This window comes from Cyrtonyx montezumae, unplaced genomic scaffold, assembly GCF_038088225.1.
Source record: "Cyrtonyx montezumae isolate F1298 unplaced genomic scaffold, pur_monq_1.0 scaffold_19, whole genome shotgun sequence".
NCBI lineage: Eukaryota > Metazoa > Chordata > Aves > Galliformes > Odontophoridae > Cyrtonyx > Cyrtonyx montezumae.
Genome location: NW_027071925.1, coordinates 7919477 through 7937468, shown reverse-complemented (window position 1 = coordinate 7937468; position 17992 = coordinate 7919477). Strand labels below are relative to the sequence as shown.

Sequence of the window (17992 nt, the reverse complement as noted above, 5' to 3'; positions counted from 1 at the left end):
ATGGAAGACACTAAGTACTCCACTGGATATGATGCCAATCTATAATGAAAAATAGTTGCACAATGCAGTGGGAAGATAAGATTGCTACATTTTCAAATAGAATGGATCAAAACTGGGAGAGAGTTCGAATCTCAGCCAGCTCTTTGCTCTTCATTCATGAGAAACAGACTGTGCCTTTAATAGCTCAAGAGCCAAGGCAACAGCTTGGCATTCTTTTTAAAGAATATATAAAAACTCCTGCTCTATACGGGTTGTTGAAAAGTGCTATTTATTTTCTTAAAATAAACCTCTAACTGGAATAATGCTTCATTGCAAAGGAACTTATTTTAAACTGAAAAGTTGAACTACCATGATGTTTTCATTTTTCATCACTTAGCATGGCCGTTATTTCAGACTGCATCAACTGATTTAAAATCATAGAAATACTTAGGCCTCAAATCATCTGGATAAATGGAAAGATGCAACCTTTGTTCTTTATGTGCAAATACATCACAGTCGTGATGATCCACAGTCTGCCACAAGCCATTGTAACCATGGCAACTAAAACTATTCGGCTATGTTGCTTGGAAAGGGAAAGGAGATGCTGCAAGAAAATGTTGTTTCCCTAATTAAAATTCATGCAAACATTATCACTTGCAGGTGGCCTTGGTAGTAAAAATACAGATGATATATTCTATCTCTTACATAGCTTTTCATGCTATTCAAGAAGTCTTTATCCGTGGTAGTGTTTCTCTTCTGAAGGTAGTACATTTCTCAGGTCTTTCAGGCCACCTTCCTCGTCAACAGGGAATAACTGATGGAACATCTGAGAATATTCTTAGAATCAATTGTTTTACTGACATACCAGTCCAGAAAAGAAGCAGCTATAAACATGCAGAAAATTCCTTCTTTTAAGAATTTGACACCAGTACCTGGTTCTCATAAAATTCCAGCGCTTCAGAAATTAACTCCAGTCTCAAAGCGAAGCACAGACAACTCTGTTACTGATTTCCAAGCTCCTTATGCTTAAATAATAAATAACAACAATATAGGGAATCTGTCTAGCTCAGAACATTTTCTCATGTGTCAGAAAGAGGATGTGGGAACTTACATATGGCAGTACTACACTGCGGAATCAGCAAGAGCAGCACCCTCGTCTCCAACTGCTTGTAATGTTAACATTACACAGTACTATATTTTGGATAAATCAAGTTTATAACATAAGAGAAAAGCCTTTGGAACTTACATTAAATATATGACTTATGTCAATCCCTTGTCTTTGAGGAATTTGATAAAAAATATCAAGACAAAATAACAGCAGAAAAATTAAGAATTATGACATTAATTTGACTCTGTTATTTGTCAATCTCAGTGAAATCTGAGAAGTTTGATCGAGGATCTGAGATAAGCTATTGGTAATGACTGAAAAGCCCCAGTAAACTTTTGCTCTTGGTGCATGTAAGACAGAAGCCTGTTTCAACTGCCACGGACAGAAATCAGCATGGACATGCTGCTCTATATAAGCCGAGGACCTGGCCTGGTATTTAACCAGACTTTACCATGCTCCTCTTTACCACATTCCTCTCATTGTCAGTACACATTGTAGCTTCTGTTTTCCTCATTTGTTTTAGAGGTGTGAGTAAATAGCTTGAAACTGTTTGAAGAATACCACTGAATCTGCATAGAGGCACTGATCCACAGTGAATTCAAGAGGTGAATACAGAGACGGATTCAAACCTGAAGCCTTGTCCCCTTGGCTTCCCACTAAGTGATCCCCTGCGGGACAGCCCAGGCATGCTGCTGCTCAGGCTGGCCAAAGGAGAACAGAGGAAGAGAGCAGAGGGGGTGAAAAAAGTGGAAAGGATAATCAATCTAAAATGGCTGAGATTATTTGGCTGATACGGGTAAAAGGAGATATAAGAACAAGGTTCTATGCTAGGGATCTGGGAGGGTTAAATTGCCCAGATTCCACACATCTCTTGCTCACGTCTGTTCATTCAGGCTTTGCACCAAAGCCTGCATTTTGCCCCATGCTTTGCATTTCAGGGCCTGAAGAAAACAAGCTTACAAAAATACCAGGAAGAATACTGGAACGTACAGTGAGTTTAAGAGCTTTTGGAATTAGATCAGCTGTTGCTTTTGAACCTGCTCTGTGATATGCTGAAATCTCTTAGGGAATTACTTAGGAAGCTTTGCTTTCATATGTTTAATCTTCTGGAAAACCCTGATGATTACAAACAACAGTCATCCATTTGTCTTCATAATACCGTGCCACAGACTATCATAACCCAATTACTACAATTGTGTGTTCTGGCAACACTTCAAATGTATTTTTTAAGTATTTTTTTTCCTGTAGATCATTCTTCTTAAGCAGTTCTGAGTGGATTAAGCAATTGTGTGATGCTTCATTAAGAAAGGAACTCAACTCTTCAGTAAAATGCTTACTAGGTATTTTCTTTCTGAAGTTTGGTTGAAATGTGTTTTTTTTTTAGAGATTCACTGAAATAAAAATGTTCTAATCATAATTTGATCCACAATCTGGGATCATATTTTTATTGTGTTTAACAAAGAGAATGAGATCTTATTCCCTGAGGCATTTTAAAAGTTTAGATTTTATTTCAATGAGAATACACAAAAACAGGTTGGAGAACCTGGCCGTGGGCTGAGAAGTTCAGATAGGAAATTGAAGTTGCAATCTCAATTGTTGAGCATGACACTGTGCTCCAAAATACACCATCCAGTAACGTTGCTGGGGTAACGTGGAGTCTGTAATGGCCTTAAGCTAACTCAGTATCTGCTGGCTATGGACACCTTTAACTTCTGCATGGAATTCTGTCTCTGTGCACGTTATTCCAATGTCAGTTGTTTGCACTGCTAAAGTTATGGTACTTGAAAGTGATTACAGTTTTCTTGTGGAAGTTTCCAGCTATTTCATGTATTTTCATCCTTGTTAATAAAAACTCTAAACCCTATTTTATGCCCTCTGCTAGGATTTCAATGGGATTTAGCTCCTCTCCTACTAATTTGCTTCATTATTCAGTGTTACCGTTAGTGATATTTAGTTGTTCCACAGACTGTCTGATCTATGGGGCTAAGATTACTCCTCAGATAATTTTGCACTGAGGTAATTCCATTTACTTCACATCTGCCCCACTTGAGAAGAGGCACCCGCTTGTCTAGTGATAGGACAAAGAATTCCAGATGATCTTCCTCCTCAAAGAAATGGCATGGCATAACAGACATTCCTCTAGAGCAGAAACCCCAGATGGATGCTAGCAGTGGGAGCATGCAACTTTCTTATTTCTCACAACCAACTTACATTGCTTTCAAGTGCCTGTCATATTTAAGTGAACTGCAAAGACGCACGTATGCATCCACCCTAAGAAGAGAAAAACTGCTGATGTGGTAAATAGAGTAATTGCCAATTTTGGTCGAAGTGTGAATGCTTCTGATCTAAATTCATTTACTGGAAATTCTCTGATTTCGAATATACGTTTGCTCCTGAGCCATTAACAGAGCTCATAGCTGTCTTGTATTGTTTCTCAGTATCCGCTTACTTCGTTGTTACTGCTGCTGTTGCATAAAGGTTACTCTGTCATTCATGAGTTAATTAAATAACAGATTGTTAAAGTTGCATTTCCTGTAGATCCGAAGTATCTTCTAATCTCAGTTCCATGCTTTTTTGGCTCCTAGACATACTATAATGTAAAACAAAAGCAAACAGCAACACTGGAGAATTCACAATCTCCAACTACTTTTACGTTATGTCTTTTGCTTTTGGCTTTGAAAAATCCGGGGATTGAAAAATTTTGGGACCAAACCCAAACCACTGAATAGCCCAATATCATGGATTTCCTTTGTCATGTGCCCTCTGATGGTAATGCTACAGTCTCTGGGTGTTTTGTATAGCATTATGTTGCTTCACATTTAATAACTTCCGCTTCCATTGCAAGTATAGAAGAAAAATAAGAATTTTGAAATTAGAATGAAACTCATATTTCTAAATCGGCCTTAACTTTGAAAGAAGGAAATAGTAAGACAAGAGTTTTCATGTAGCATTTGGTTTACATTACTGTGATATACTGGAAAAAAAAAAAAAGCACAGAGTAAAATAAAAGTGATCTGAGAAGATATGGGTAGGAAAAACAAATGAGCTTTTCCAAAATGAAATCAAAGATCAGTTGCACCAAAGGAGCAGTCATGGATTAAGATGAGTCTATTTAAACTAAACCGAACACTGCACTGGAGAATATGCCATGAAGACAAAGTTAGCACTGGGAAGGCAACATATTTGGTGATCTAGTAAGTCTCATACTTCTAAATCATATGATTTCACTCCCAACAGTACCTTGTTCCCTTTGTATTTGCTGTTCAGCTGAGTGGTAATTATGCTAACAATGTGTCTTCTTTGTAGTTTTCTATGTGCAAATTGCAGTGCAAATTTATTCATCATTTAAAAATATGTGGAGTGCTTTCACAGATGGGGTTTTGACAAGAGCAAATTCAGATGTTCTCTAAATGTTCAAACTTAGAGCTTGCTAGGGAGAAATAGACAGACACCTTCTAATTTGCACTGGAGGTAAGTAGGAAATATGTTACTCCGAAAACATGTAACCAGGCAGATGAGCAGTTTTCTTGTAAAAGCTTTCTTGAGTCGTGTTTTTTCCCCACTGGAGAGGGTTGTTCCTCAAAATGTTTGGTAACTCAATCTGGGTGGGTATCCATAATTCATTCAAAGAATGAGAAAACAGCTCCTGGAAGACTGAGATGAAATTTCACAGCTACATTTTTCTTTCTGTCTCTACAGATCACATTAAACACCAGATGATTTTTTTTTCCTAAGTTTTAAAGATCCATTCCTCCAACAAGCCATATGTAAACAACAACTTCTGACAGCACCAAAATCAATACGCAACCCTGCTGACCACTATTGGCATATCTTCTAAAAACTGCTTGCTTATACAGGTAGACACAGACCTTTCCTAGAGCCTGAGAGCTTCAGTTCCTACTGGAAGGTTTTTATTTTTTACTTAAAGAAAATCTCAGACATATAGCAAAGAGAGAAAGGCATACAGTCAACTTCTCGAAAATGAAAAATGATGCACTATATAAAACCTAACCCCCCCCCCCTTTTTTTTTCCCCAAAGAATTTTGGGCAAATATTTGAATTCTGAGGCTGCTCTTCTATTGTGAGAGCTGCTCCAGAGATCCTTGGAGGCACAAAGCAGGTCTCATGGACATATGTTGAGGGATCACATCATCCTGAAATGTTGACAGGTGCTTTGATTCTCCTCTTGTGTTTTTGAGACCACTTATAAAATTTATACCCACCCTGAGCACGTGGTTCAAGCTATACTTGTCCTAGGCATGAACCAACAATTTCACCAAGTGTGAGTTTGATGCACTTCACGAAATCATGGTTTTGTTTCTATTTTCCATTTTAGAAAGTTCCAAATTACAGAACACTGGTCGCAAGCAGTCGGTCTCTAGGAGCCTGAAGCACCTTTTTCATTCATCAAACAAGTTTGTGAAGACTCTGAAACGGTCTGTCATTCATTTCTATCTCCCAAACATTCCAAGTTATTGCTTTTATGTAACAGTGAACAGTACCTTAAAAATAGATGTACAATGCAAATTCTGCTTCCAATGAAACAGCAGTCAGTCTGAATAAACCTGATGAAGTTACATACATGCAAGACTGATGCATCTGATGGGAAAATAACGCTCCAGTTCCTACTGAAATCATTAGCAGTCTTTGGTGGTTACTACTGGGAATGGGTTGGATTTGCAATGGGAAAATGTTGGTGCAAGCACAACAGTGCAGTCACGGAGGAATTGCTAAGTGCAGCCTCTGTTGCTGCTCAATAAGGAAACTGGAATTTATTTCATTCATAATGAAAAACGCAGAGCTCAGATGATGTGTTCTAATAGATACTGCTATCTCATTGGGCCTCAAGCAGCACCTCAAGAACTTTCTAATGATTTTAGCTAGGTTTGCAGCCCAGTGCAACCCAAAAAACCCATTGCCTTGATAGTTTATTTTAGCAAATGGAAGTTTTTTAGGCTGGATTATTTCTTCTTTCATTGCCAAGAGTATTCAGTTTGCTTTTTCTTCTTTGTATTTTGATAAGAGTTTGATTCTTTCAGAAGAGTTCTCCAGAGTCTATAAATTCCCTAAGGCAACTACTTAATGTATGCAACTAATTGCAAGAGTAAATATTGAAAGGAATGATCTCTATAAACAGTTTTGCAGATATGCTGGCCAAATTACACTCAATTACACTAATGTAAATCCATAATAACCCTACTGATTTCAATTGAGTTATTTCAGATTTGCTCTGAAGTAAATGAGGGCAAAACTAAGCCCATTAATGATTAAAAGTTTTGGTAGAATTTTTGATTTCTAGAGAGCATAAACCCTCCATTGTATACTATTTACTCTGGCAAAACTTGTACTAAAGTTGATGTCAGTGGCTTCCACAGATTCATAATTCCTTAAATTCTTGTAGTCTCACATCATCCAAATATTTTTTTCAGGATTCACTAGCTGAAGTTGATTAATCTATATAACACAAAAGTTGAGATCAGATGATCTGTTTTGCCTCCTCAGAACTTAAAATCTATGATTCAGCAGCAAAAGTTTGGCACAGATATTAACAGACATGAAAGCTGTTTGACAGTGGTTCCTTTTTTCTCTAGGGGACTCTACTTATCTGTTATATTTTTTTACAAAGACAATTTATTAGTAACCAACGAAGATCAGATCCCAATTGTGGAAATTGATGACTCTCACAGTAGTTCAATTATGCAGGATTTCCTGTGGTTCACAAAGGTAATGAGAACCTGATTTCATATATTGCTTCTAAAAATGTGTTGCTAGCCATGCAGAAATCTTATCTGACCATTCTAAATACATTCAAATGCTAAATGATTGTTTACTCGTGTTAAAATGTAATTTTCACACAGCATTTATATGGGTTAAATTCTGATTGAGTCAGAGCACAATTAACTCTTTTAAATGTACAATCCTGTATCACTGCTTGCTAACTAGGAACATAAAGATTTTACGGACGTTTAGAGGAAGAGACCAAAAAAAGCAATTAGATGTTTTGAAGTTGGTATAATGGCTATGCCATCATTAAAGACATCTTCACAGTAAGAAACAGCAAAGGAATTTTACTCAGTAGTCTAAAAAGTGATTGAAATGGGTGCACAGTGTTTACGGAATGAGCTCTGTGTGATTTGATATCTGTTTCCGCTTATCTAGACAACTATTACCACCCACAGAAACTCGAGGTGAACAACATCTACTGATTTTTCAGAGTCCGTAATGCTTTTAGTTTCATTTCTGCTTTTGTAAATGCTGAGAACAAAAGCTGACTGAACTAGGCCTATTTTTGCAGTTGTCTTGTATGTGGGATGATATCAGATGGCTGAGGCAGAACATGTCTATATCCATCTCCTCATCAACAACACTTCAAGCCAGGCAAAAGATGCTTTCTGCAGCAGCACAGCTACAGGTTGGTTGCATCACCTCTTTGCAGCTATTAGCTTTGTGACTTTCTGACCTCTAGAAGTAATTGTACTTTATAACAACATTGTGACAGTGTATTGTAAAACTTGAGAGGAATGTGCTTCGTGGTCGTGAATTTTCTAGTGGGACAACTGCTTTCATTAAATATTTACTTTTGTGGAAAATAAATAAATTCATACTGGTGTGGGCATGATCCTTACAGAAAAAGTATATGCGGACCTCACTCTCCTACCCTTTGTTTGAATGAAGTCACCTAAAGTGCCCAGAAAACTGTGGCACGGCCACGGAATTAATGAAGATCTTCATATTGCTTGGCTCATGCATTAGCCATACAGCCATCCCTCTTCTTATTGCCAGTCCACACAATAAGCTCGGTTTTATAGCAGCTATGAGAGCCAGATACTTTGTGGCCATTATTAAGAATAACTGTGTGGGGTTTGTTTTACATCTTTTGGCAAAGCAAGCTGTACCGAAGGATAGCCTTCCTGGGCAACCACCTGTCTTGATTGATTTCCCCAAAGTATCCCGAAATATATGGAATGCCAGCCTGCTGCACCTTTATTGGAGGACCACCTGTGCTAAGCAGCAGCTGCTTGCCAGTCCTTTGAGCTCTCACTAGAGACAGTTTTAACTGTATCTGCTGAAAGGTCCCTCCGGTGTGGTTAGCTCAGCCTAGGTAGCACATACTCCTTCAGTTAGCTCAGTTTCATTCCCTCCCTCAGAGAGCATTGTTAGTGTGAGCACACTGCAGTTTGAGATAACCAAGATTACTTTGTGTTAATTGCTACCAGAGATGGCAAGAGCAGAACTAGGAGCATGGAAATATGGCAAATGTGCCCAGAAGGTACACTGCTCTGTTGAATTTTTGGCAGCTTTACTGTCCTCATTGTTTGTTCTGTTAGTTTGGTCCTGATGAATACAGGAATTGTCACAGGTCTGCCAGACTTTAACAGTGTGTGGCCTAATGGGATCCACCAATAGAAGCATCTCAATAAAGTTTATACGATTGAATACATTTTACCGAGGCAGTTAACAGTCTGACTCCGCAGGAATTTAGGACAGAATGGAAAAGATCAGTGATAACACAGCTGCTGAGGGACTGGATCAGAGGATTCAGAGACAACAGGGACTGTAATTTCGCCTGCTGTTACCACTAGACAACTAAACAAACAAATCACAAGTGATGGGATGCCAAGCAAAGCAGACACAAAACTTTTTTAGTACATGAATTAGCCATAATTCCTATTAGTTGGTGCTCTCGTTGTTTGTGTGGAATGTCATTCACAACACACAGCCACCAGTGACAATATTTGCTGCCATCTAGACACATTCTTATATTGCACTCAATTTAATATCAAGAGATGGCTGAACATCTCCCTGCAACGATTTGTCCATCTGTGGACAAACCAATTCCCTAAACATACGACGTGCTAAATTGTGAATTTGAGTTGTCATTTTAAACAACCCCCATCCCTACCCAGCTTGCTGTAGGACTCTTGAAAGTCTTGAAGTAATGAGCATATTTTAAATGTTAGGCATTTTTCTTTAAGACATCTGGGAATCTCTTCAGTGGCTGGTGACTGGACTGAGTATGTTTGCACCTATAAGCAGATGCCTTTCTGTGTGAGGAAAGGGATTTTGACCAAAATATGTATTTTATGTGGAGTCTTTTAAAATTACTTTTCTTTAATCCTCACATATTTTCCTGGAGAGCTTTGCTTTGGTAGTTTGTTAGTTTCTGCTGGTTTGTCTAGCACATTCTTGGTATCTGAAGTAAAAAGAAAAAGGGACCGTGTCTTTTCAAATTCCTTTGTGTTCCTTCACAAACACACTCTGCAGTTCCACTCCAGAACTGTTTACATTCAGTGCAGATATGAGGACCTTTCACTTCTGTTGCTGAAAATATTCAGCATCAATTTAAAATGGAGAACAATAAATTGAGATTACAGCTAATGATCCTAACAGAAAACATTTGAAGTCTCCCGTATGAATTTTGTATCCGTGATGTGCACTGCATCTCTCATTTGGGCATGCATCTAGCTCTTCAGCGAGTTCTAACCAGAAGCACTTCACTGATAACAAAGGAATCACCACTAGAACAGCACTGAGTGCTTTTGAAAACAGCATCCTTTACCTTTACATAACTGGGTACAGTCAGGAGGTCTAGGTGAATTTGCAGTGTGCCCTTTACAAAGGCATTGGCTTGTAGCAGTCTGACATTCTCTGGTAAACACTACACTGAACACTGCTGGGCCAAATATGCTGAGAGATCCACTAACATAACTTCTCCTTTTGGCCCTGAGTGATGTGACTGCAGGACAAGCACCCAAGAAAGGCAGTGTGACTAGTTTTCATTGAAGTCAATAGGTCTGATGTCAAGGAGCATAAAGTTAACTGTCAAAAAATGCTCCATCCTGATATGCAATAAATAACTTTCCTTTTATAATTTTCTTCTTTTCTAGAACTTGCTGGGAACTCACAACTTAGGCAGAGTTTTTTACGAGCCAATCAAGGATCGGCATGGCAATATACTGATCGTTACTATAAGAGAAGTGGAGAGTCTTTATTCATTTTTTAATGGCAAATGGATGCAAGTATCCAAAATACAAAGCCAGAGGAAATCCCTTTCAACGCCAGAGGAGCCAACAGCGTTAGACATTTTGCTCATAACAATCCAGGTAGTGCTTTGCTTCTCTTAACTATATGTTATTTGCTTTTGTAAAGCCTGTGCCAGAGCCCTGATTTTGGAAGATTCTTGTAGAATTTTAGGCCTTAATCCAGTGCCCAATAAAACTAATGGCAAGGCTCCCGTTGAAAGAAAAGACTTATATTACTTACAGTGGGGCTGGGATCAGATCCTTAATATGTAAAATATCCATGACATTAGAAAGAAATTACTTCAAAGTCCTAGCAGAGAATGGTGCTGTTTCTATCAGTCCTGGGAAGCCATGCTATAGCATTCCCTAGCAAGGGCTATGAGCATTTAAACCTCTCTAGGATGTTCGTAAGTGCCCATAAAGACATTTAAAATTTCTATACCCCATAAGATTTTTCCATATAACCCTGGGCACTGCATCTATGTATAATATCTACTGTTCTACTTCATAAACTTGTTATTTGAAGTTCAGAGTTCCTTGCTGCCTGGTGTAGTTGCTACAGAATTCCTTATTGACCATGATTTTTCTTTAATTTCTCTATAACATGCCCCTAGACTTCATATTTAGAACAAACCAGGGTAAGGATTGATCCCAGAAGGTTCTAGAGTTATCAGTTCAGTTGACATCATTGACACCCAGGGGTTTTCAGCCCTTCAAGAGTCAGTAAACTCTTGCTGAATCTTGTATAGTTAAAAGATTCATACATGCTTTCTGTAGGTAACAACTGTTTCTCAGAAAATGTCTGTAGCCAATCTCTCTCTTCTCTCCAGATGAGTTGGCACAGTTACCCAAAGTGCCACAAGACAAATGTCATCTCAGTCCCTTCTTTTGTCACTTCAGCTAGACAATGGCTATCATGGTTAATTTTCAGGTCTGAGGAACTTTCTTGGGCAGAGACTGTGCTTTTGGTACCAGAAACTGACATGGAATCAAAATATACATTACCAGATTTTAGGAACATTAAAAATTTCCAAAAGACAATAAAACTTACCTGATCTATGTTAGATTTACTGTATTAAAATGTGTTAAAGGTGTAGAAAAATGTCAATCTGGGCAAAAGTTTTATATTAGGAAACCCAAAATACAGGCCTGATCAAATTTCCACAGAGATCCTAGTGGAAAAAATGTTCCCCTAATGGTTTACACATTCCTATCTAATGCCCACCCTTTCTTGTGTTACTTGTTTAATCATCGAATGGGTATTTTGTTCATGAAGTGCTTGTGAAAATGAGGGTCTAATTGCATTGGTCAGAGCCAAGCAAAGCACTGGAAGATAATTTGATGGTTCCAAGAGTAAAGGCGTAAGGCCAGGTGTCTTAATCCTCACCCACTGCAGAGGCACACATTTCTCAGGATGGCAGCAGACATCCTTTTTCGGTAGCTCCTGGGGACAGCTGTACGTAGCCTTAAAAACATCTCCTGGCTTCAGTAAATATGCCATCAATATCAATTCTTTCTGAGTTCCAGTTGTTGATAAAGATATTTGCTCAGAAAACACAGTCATAGATTAAACTTTGCAAAGCACCAACCCCCATCCTTACAGAGATCTTGTTGATAGCAGGGGGTAACAGAAACAGGTTTTCAAGAGATCTGCGTGCATTTCTTTGGTTCCAGTGCTGGTTTATGCGGCCCCTCTGTCCTCCCTTCCTCAACTGATAGCTTTGTCCTAATGCCACCCTTCTCTATCTGTGTACCTACACACCAGAAATGAAACAGGGAATTTAGCCAGCTAAAAAACAACTGCTTTTTTGCCAGTTGTTTTTTCAGCTGAAACGGTTCTCTGACCCAGCTTGCTGCTGGAGTGACCAGATGAGTGCAGTGATGGGTGCTATTTAAGCTAATTTAAATACAACAGTGGTAGAAGGTTGAAATAACAGTGTATAGTGCCAGTGCTGCGTGATGTGGAGAGCTCTGAGAACCTGTGTATGACTTTAAGTAGGAAGTTGTCCAAGGGCATCCCAACTACCGAAGATTACTTCCATGTTTCAGCATGTGCTTAAGTACTTGGTGAACACTGGTGATGCAAAAAAGACAGCTATAAAGACATTTCTTGCTTTCTGATCCCAAATTTGTGACTTATGTGGAAAAAAAAGGAAAAAAAAAAGGCTTTTTATGTAAGACTGTTTCTCCCAAAACAGGACATACTTTCCTACCACAAACGAAGTCAGCAGCGCCTTCCTCCTGGATTGTATCTGGGTTACCTTAAACTCTGCAGTTCTGTGGATCAAATCAAAGTCCTTGTGTTGCAGAAGTTGCCTAATGTCCTCTGTCATGTCAAAATCCGAGACAACAGCAATGTCTCCAGGTGAGTCGATACACACAAATGGATAGATACAGAGAGAGAACATTTCTTTTAAGTCTAATGCAGTTTTCTCATTGAAGAATTGTATCTGCCTGCAAAGTCTGGCTCAGGTGTGTACCATAGAGATCAGTGCTGAACTAAACAGGTGCACCAGTGTGATTCCAGCAACTCTGAAGTTCTATCCAAAACAAATACATACAAGCCCATGAATTTCTAAGGATAGCATTCTGTGGTCACTCACACCCTCCATGGTGGGAACCATCTTCATACGTGTCATATAAAGATGACAGTCTGCAGCCCATGATTCAGCTGCTAGTAAATTCAGTGTTCTCCTTTCCACTGATCTGCACTAACCACAGGGTGTTGGTGATTTTTCAGTGTATTTTCTTGTGTTATTTACTTTTTCACTCTAATCCATAGCAAACAGCACATTCAGATAAGTACTATCAGCCATTGAACTGCAGGGTACCAGTGAAGATGTTTTTCCATTTGTCAGGGCTTATAACAGTTTCTGACTCTTGAGGTTTAAGGTGTATTATTCATCTTATTTCTTTATTTTTAACCATTTGATGCTGGATGCTTTCAAGGCTTAAAAACTGGACAAGGTGAACTAAGGATTTGATCTAAAAAGATGATTCCTATGTTTATCAGGTCTAGAACAGATATATGTCAAGCAAAACCATATCAGGAAGTGCTTTGGCTCCAGTAGGTACAAGAGAGCCTGTCACAGAAATGAAACCTTCTGTTGATTGTCACTGCTGTCACTTCTCATGCATGCTTTTTAAAAGCTTGTGGTAGATACTGTAATGAGATGGAAAGTACAACCATGACAGCAGAGCAGCAAGATCCCAGGCTGCAGCAAGTGAGGATTTGCTCAAACACAACAGCAGTGGGCACAGAAATAAAGGAAAGAAGCTGCCTATCTTCAGAAGGCCTCAGGTACACAGGGATCTCCAGATGAGAGCGTTTCACCCCTTGGATCATTTCTGTGGCCCTCCTCTGGATGTGCTCCCACAGGTCTACATCTCTCCTGTACTGAGGACTCCACATCTGGATGCAGTGCTCCAGGTGAGGCCTCACCAGCACAGAGCAGGGGGACAGGATCACCTCCCTCGCCCTGCTGGCCACGCTGCTTTTGGTGCAGCCCACGATACAGTTGGCTTTCTGGGCTGCCAGGGCACATTAATAGGTGGAAAATAAATAAATATGTGGAAAAGAAAAGCTGGAGAGAGGAGCCTTAGTGAAATATTTCAAAGGCAGTCGGATTTTAAGACATTAGCAAGGAATGTTCGGCCTGATGTACACGTGCTAGAAAAATTAAGTTTTTTTCTACGTTAGACTTTCAACCACAAACAATCAGAATTGCACAATTTTAGAATGTTTTGCTATATGAGGATTAAACTATCAACAGATCCCGAATGCACATACACTGAATTCCTTCTTGTGCACTGAACTTTTGTTATATTTCTAATTTTAACTCAACTCAACATACAGAGATGAGTGGGAATGGATCCAAACACTTTCTGGCTCAGAATCTGTGGAAAGTATGGATCATACTTCAGACTGCCCTACTCAATTGTTCTTGTATGAGCTCCAGATGGCAGTGAAAGCTCTCCTTAAACAGATCAATCTACCTCTGCATCAGGTATTTTCCTTTGTGGTATTTATCACCCTTTTTAAAACTGATTCTTAAGAACACAACTAAAGCTAAAATGTAACTTTAAAGTAGGAATTAAATGTAAATGTTGGGAGAAAAGAGAAGCAGAGAAGCTTTCTATCCAATTACTCTAGATGAGGGGGGAACCGCCTTCAAGAAGACAGTTATGTTCCTGGATATCTGAACGTGGAAGGTGTTAGAGACTAGTATCCAAAGGCTTCCATTTTTGCATCTGTTAGCATACAACTCTGAGCAGGTGCAAATAAGCACTTCTGCATGAAACTCTAGTAGCCATGAGCACCTTTACCCAGCTGGCAAAGAAAGATAGGTATTTTAGCAGGGAAGAGGGGCAAATGCTGATTCTTTTAGAGGTAACACTGAGGGTATCCAAAAGGCCACTGAAGACCCAGCACTGTGCAGTTCTTTCACACAAACGTGACACCCCTAAAACACATAGGTTCAGACCTCTGGATTGCTGTGGATGAGGAGAGGTATCTGGCCTCTGGCTTTACATTTACATACAGATGCATATTTGAATAAATAAAGAAGTCAGAGAGGATAATCTACGATGTGACAGGTCCATGGAAAAATAAGCCGAGGAGTTTGTTTCTTGTTTACATAAATTCCACTTTATTTTGGTCTAGAAGGGTAAAGAGGGCATACAGTAGAGGTAAATCATCTTTATATTCACTTCAAGATCTGTTTGTGCAGCTAAAAAGATGTGGCCTTAAAATAAATTTATCTGGTACAACAATTCTTGATTTTGAAAGGTTTAGGCTTTATTTTAAAGAGGAATCCATCAGTGCTGCCCCTTCTAGCCTAGGAAGAGCCACATCAGCCTCAAGTACATCCAAAGTTAGGACAGGGGGTGTGCTGCCTCGTGGTCAGCCACCAATCCAACAGGGCTTTGTGCGGGTGCCTATACCACTGTATTTTCTTGGAGGTAATAGCTTTTGTACTTCTGTTGGTTTTTGGGGGTTTTTTGGGTTTGGTTTTTTTTTTTTCAGCTAGGGAATAAAATATTGAAATCAATGTACAGTTTGTTCTGTAGGCTGCAGCTCTGCAAAGCATTTAAGCTCAACTGTTCTGCACAAGGGATAGACATAAGCATGACCTTGCAGTTAAGCACAGTTATAAATGTTTTGATGACTCAGGATCGAACTTCTGCGCTAACAAACGGAATTTTTTATTCAACAGGTTTAGTGACATAGTTCTGTCATTTTTGTGGTAGGCAGAAGTATGGACAGTGACACTGCTGCACTCCCCAAGAGAAGCACAGCACTGCACACAGCATCAGTGCAGCAGCCTCAGGCCAAACAGTGTGTGCCATTTGCTGCTGCTGCTGCAGCACTTGTTAAACCTTTTCAGTGCTGTGTTGAGGGAGAGCTGCATATTTCTCTTAACCAACCCTAAATTGAATCTTAAAGGTTTTTAATTGAATCCATTTTCATGTTTTCACATAATTATGCAATCATAATCTTGAAAAGCACATGGCATGTGATCATTTTCTGCCTAATAAGAAACATAAATGTTGTTTTCAGGGGGGTTGTGCCTCTGTGTGTTGTTTTAGCGTGGAACATTGCAGCTTTAAATCTTTATTTTATGTAGTGACATGAACCCACATTTAGAGCCGTCCTGTTCCCCCCCCCCCAAATATTTATGTTTTATAAAAATTCCGAGCTTGATGTTGTGCAAATTTTCTTTAATGTTTTATATCATTTGGGGTGTTGTTTATATAAGTGCCATGTTGTAATTCTCTCCTATTTCTTCCCCCGCGCGTGTCCCTCTACAGGCTAAGCACTTCCGTCTGTATACACAGGAGGTGTTGGAACTGGGTCACAATGTCTCCTTTCTTCTCCTGCTCCCCGCCTCAGACGACGTCTGCACTGCCCCAGGACAGAATAATCCTTACACCCCACACTCAGGATTTCTTAACCTCCCTCTTCAGATGTTTGAACTCGGTATAGTAGCTTGCTTCACCTAGAAATATTAACCCAGTCTCCTTATAATAAAATCACAAAGTTGTATCTGTTTTCCCCCTTGTCCCAGTGGAGAGTCAATAAATCACATGATGGCTTTGGCAACAACACTACCTATAACTGTGTACAAGTTACAGAAGGAGCAGAGTGGTTAAAGCATATACTGTGGCAATCGTTATAGAAATGCAAAGCATAGAGCAAAGCTCACAGTTATCCAGTGTGTGTCTTCAAACTCGTTTGGTAGTTGATGCTCTTTAAAAATCAGAATCAAAAGAAGTACAACATGGCGAGGTTGGAGTGTCAAAGCAGATGCAATAAAAAGCATCCTCCCAAATTGCCACAGGAATAACCAGTTGTGAAGAGGAGAGTTTTTGCAGCTCCTACTTTTACAGATAGATACAACTTTGTGAAAGGTCTAAGTGGACTTTCCAAGGTCACAGCCACCTTTTCCTATCTGATTTCTGAAAAAATGTGTGAGACTCAGTCCTGCTGCAGCAGGAAGAGTCTGAAATCGTGAGAAATGCTAAAGTTCTTTGTAGAAGTAATATGATGAGCAAGGGGACTGCTGAGCCTTACAGAGTAGACTCTTCTGTTTCCTTCTGGCCTGTAAAATTGCTTGGTATTATTTCTTGCCTCTACCTTAGAAAGATAAGGGCCAGAATTGATGGAGACAATACACAAGGAGCCACTTCAGAATATGTCCCTAGTGGCAAACAGGTCCTCAGTGACACATCTCTCTCAGGTGTTTAAGTGAACCCACAACTGTCACCATCCTGTTTCCCATTTGCCATCGCTGTGTGGTGGCACAGTCCCTGGTGGAGGAGAACAGTACCTGGATGTTAATGGAGGGTCCTTCAGCTGAGGTTGGGGCTCTGCAGGCACAGTAGACTGGTGCCTTCCCATCATCCAGCAACACAAATCTTACTTGAATCGGGCAGGAGCGTACGATTGTGTTTATGTCACACCATCCAGAGTGCACAAAGAGGTGCCCGTGACAACTCTGGGTTTTATGCTGGTTGTGGGAGGATAGATAGCAGCTGAGCTGCCATAAAATTATGACTGCTACACACAGACAGTACGTGAGCTGCTCTGTATTCTGCCAAGGCAGAGTTACCCCTTCAACAGAGAACTAACGTAATTGAACTAGAAGGGACAGTTCAGAGCTTTGGGTCACATGGCTGTGGCATTTGATGTGAAGGTAGTGCCCTAACTCCAGATTTACAGTCTTCTTGACATGCAACCTTGAGGTCTACAGTTAGACTCTGTGTATTCAGTGTATTATTTCTCCCTGTGAGCAGTGATCACTGCATTCACTGTGCAAATTAATGCATGAAGTATATTCATCTCTGGTGAAATTCATCTCTGTACTCCAGGTCTTGCAAACTATTTAACTCTCATCATGTGGTACGTAGACCATGGGCAAGGGCTATGCACACTTCTGGAACACAGTTTTCATTGGCCTGACGAATTGATGGACAGAGTGGAATGATGTGGTGCAGATAAACATGCAAAGAGTCATCTCTAAAATAGCAGTCTGGGCGCAGCCCTCTGCTTAGCATTGCTGCTGCAGTGGGGAAGAAGCTCATGTCAGAATGGAAAGCTGAATTTCACTTTATTTTTATTTTTTCTAATTTAATTTCTTTTTAATTTTTCATCTAGGCAAGGGCAGATGACGTTTTCTATATGACTTATTATATATGTATCCCTGATGTTCTATAAAGTGACTGTGATTCACATCTCAAATATTAGAAGCTTCCATTCCCCATTAGCTGGTGGCTACCAACTATATAATTGCATAACCACAAAAGACTACGTTGAAGTAACATTTGTTAAAGTAACATTAAAGGGTCTGACTTAAAACCACAAAGGCTAGAAACTTCAGCA

General features: G+C 39.6%; 2 protein-coding genes across 2 annotated transcripts in view; one reads left to right on the top strand and one right to left on the bottom strand.

Moving 5' to 3' along the window:
- Positions 1–17992, bottom strand: part of TMEM100 (transmembrane protein 100) — a 369211-nt gene that overhangs the window by 117987 nt on the left and 233232 nt on the right. The window lies entirely within an intron of this gene.
- Positions 1–17992, top strand: part of ANKFN1 (ankyrin repeat and fibronectin type III domain containing 1) — a 51741-nt gene that overhangs the window by 28545 nt on the left and 5204 nt on the right. The window contains exons 8-14 of the mRNA XM_065735627.1: positions 5424–5523; positions 6679–6811; positions 7383–7499; positions 9976–10191; positions 12309–12475; positions 13967–14117; positions 15922–16090. Of these exons, the coding sequence (XP_065591699.1) occupies positions 5424–5523; positions 6679–6811; positions 7383–7499; positions 9976–10191; positions 12309–12475; positions 13967–14117; positions 15922–16090 (1053 nt within the window). The remainder of the gene's footprint in view (positions 1–5423; positions 5524–6678; positions 6812–7382; positions 7500–9975; positions 10192–12308; positions 12476–13966; positions 14118–15921; positions 16091–17992) is intronic.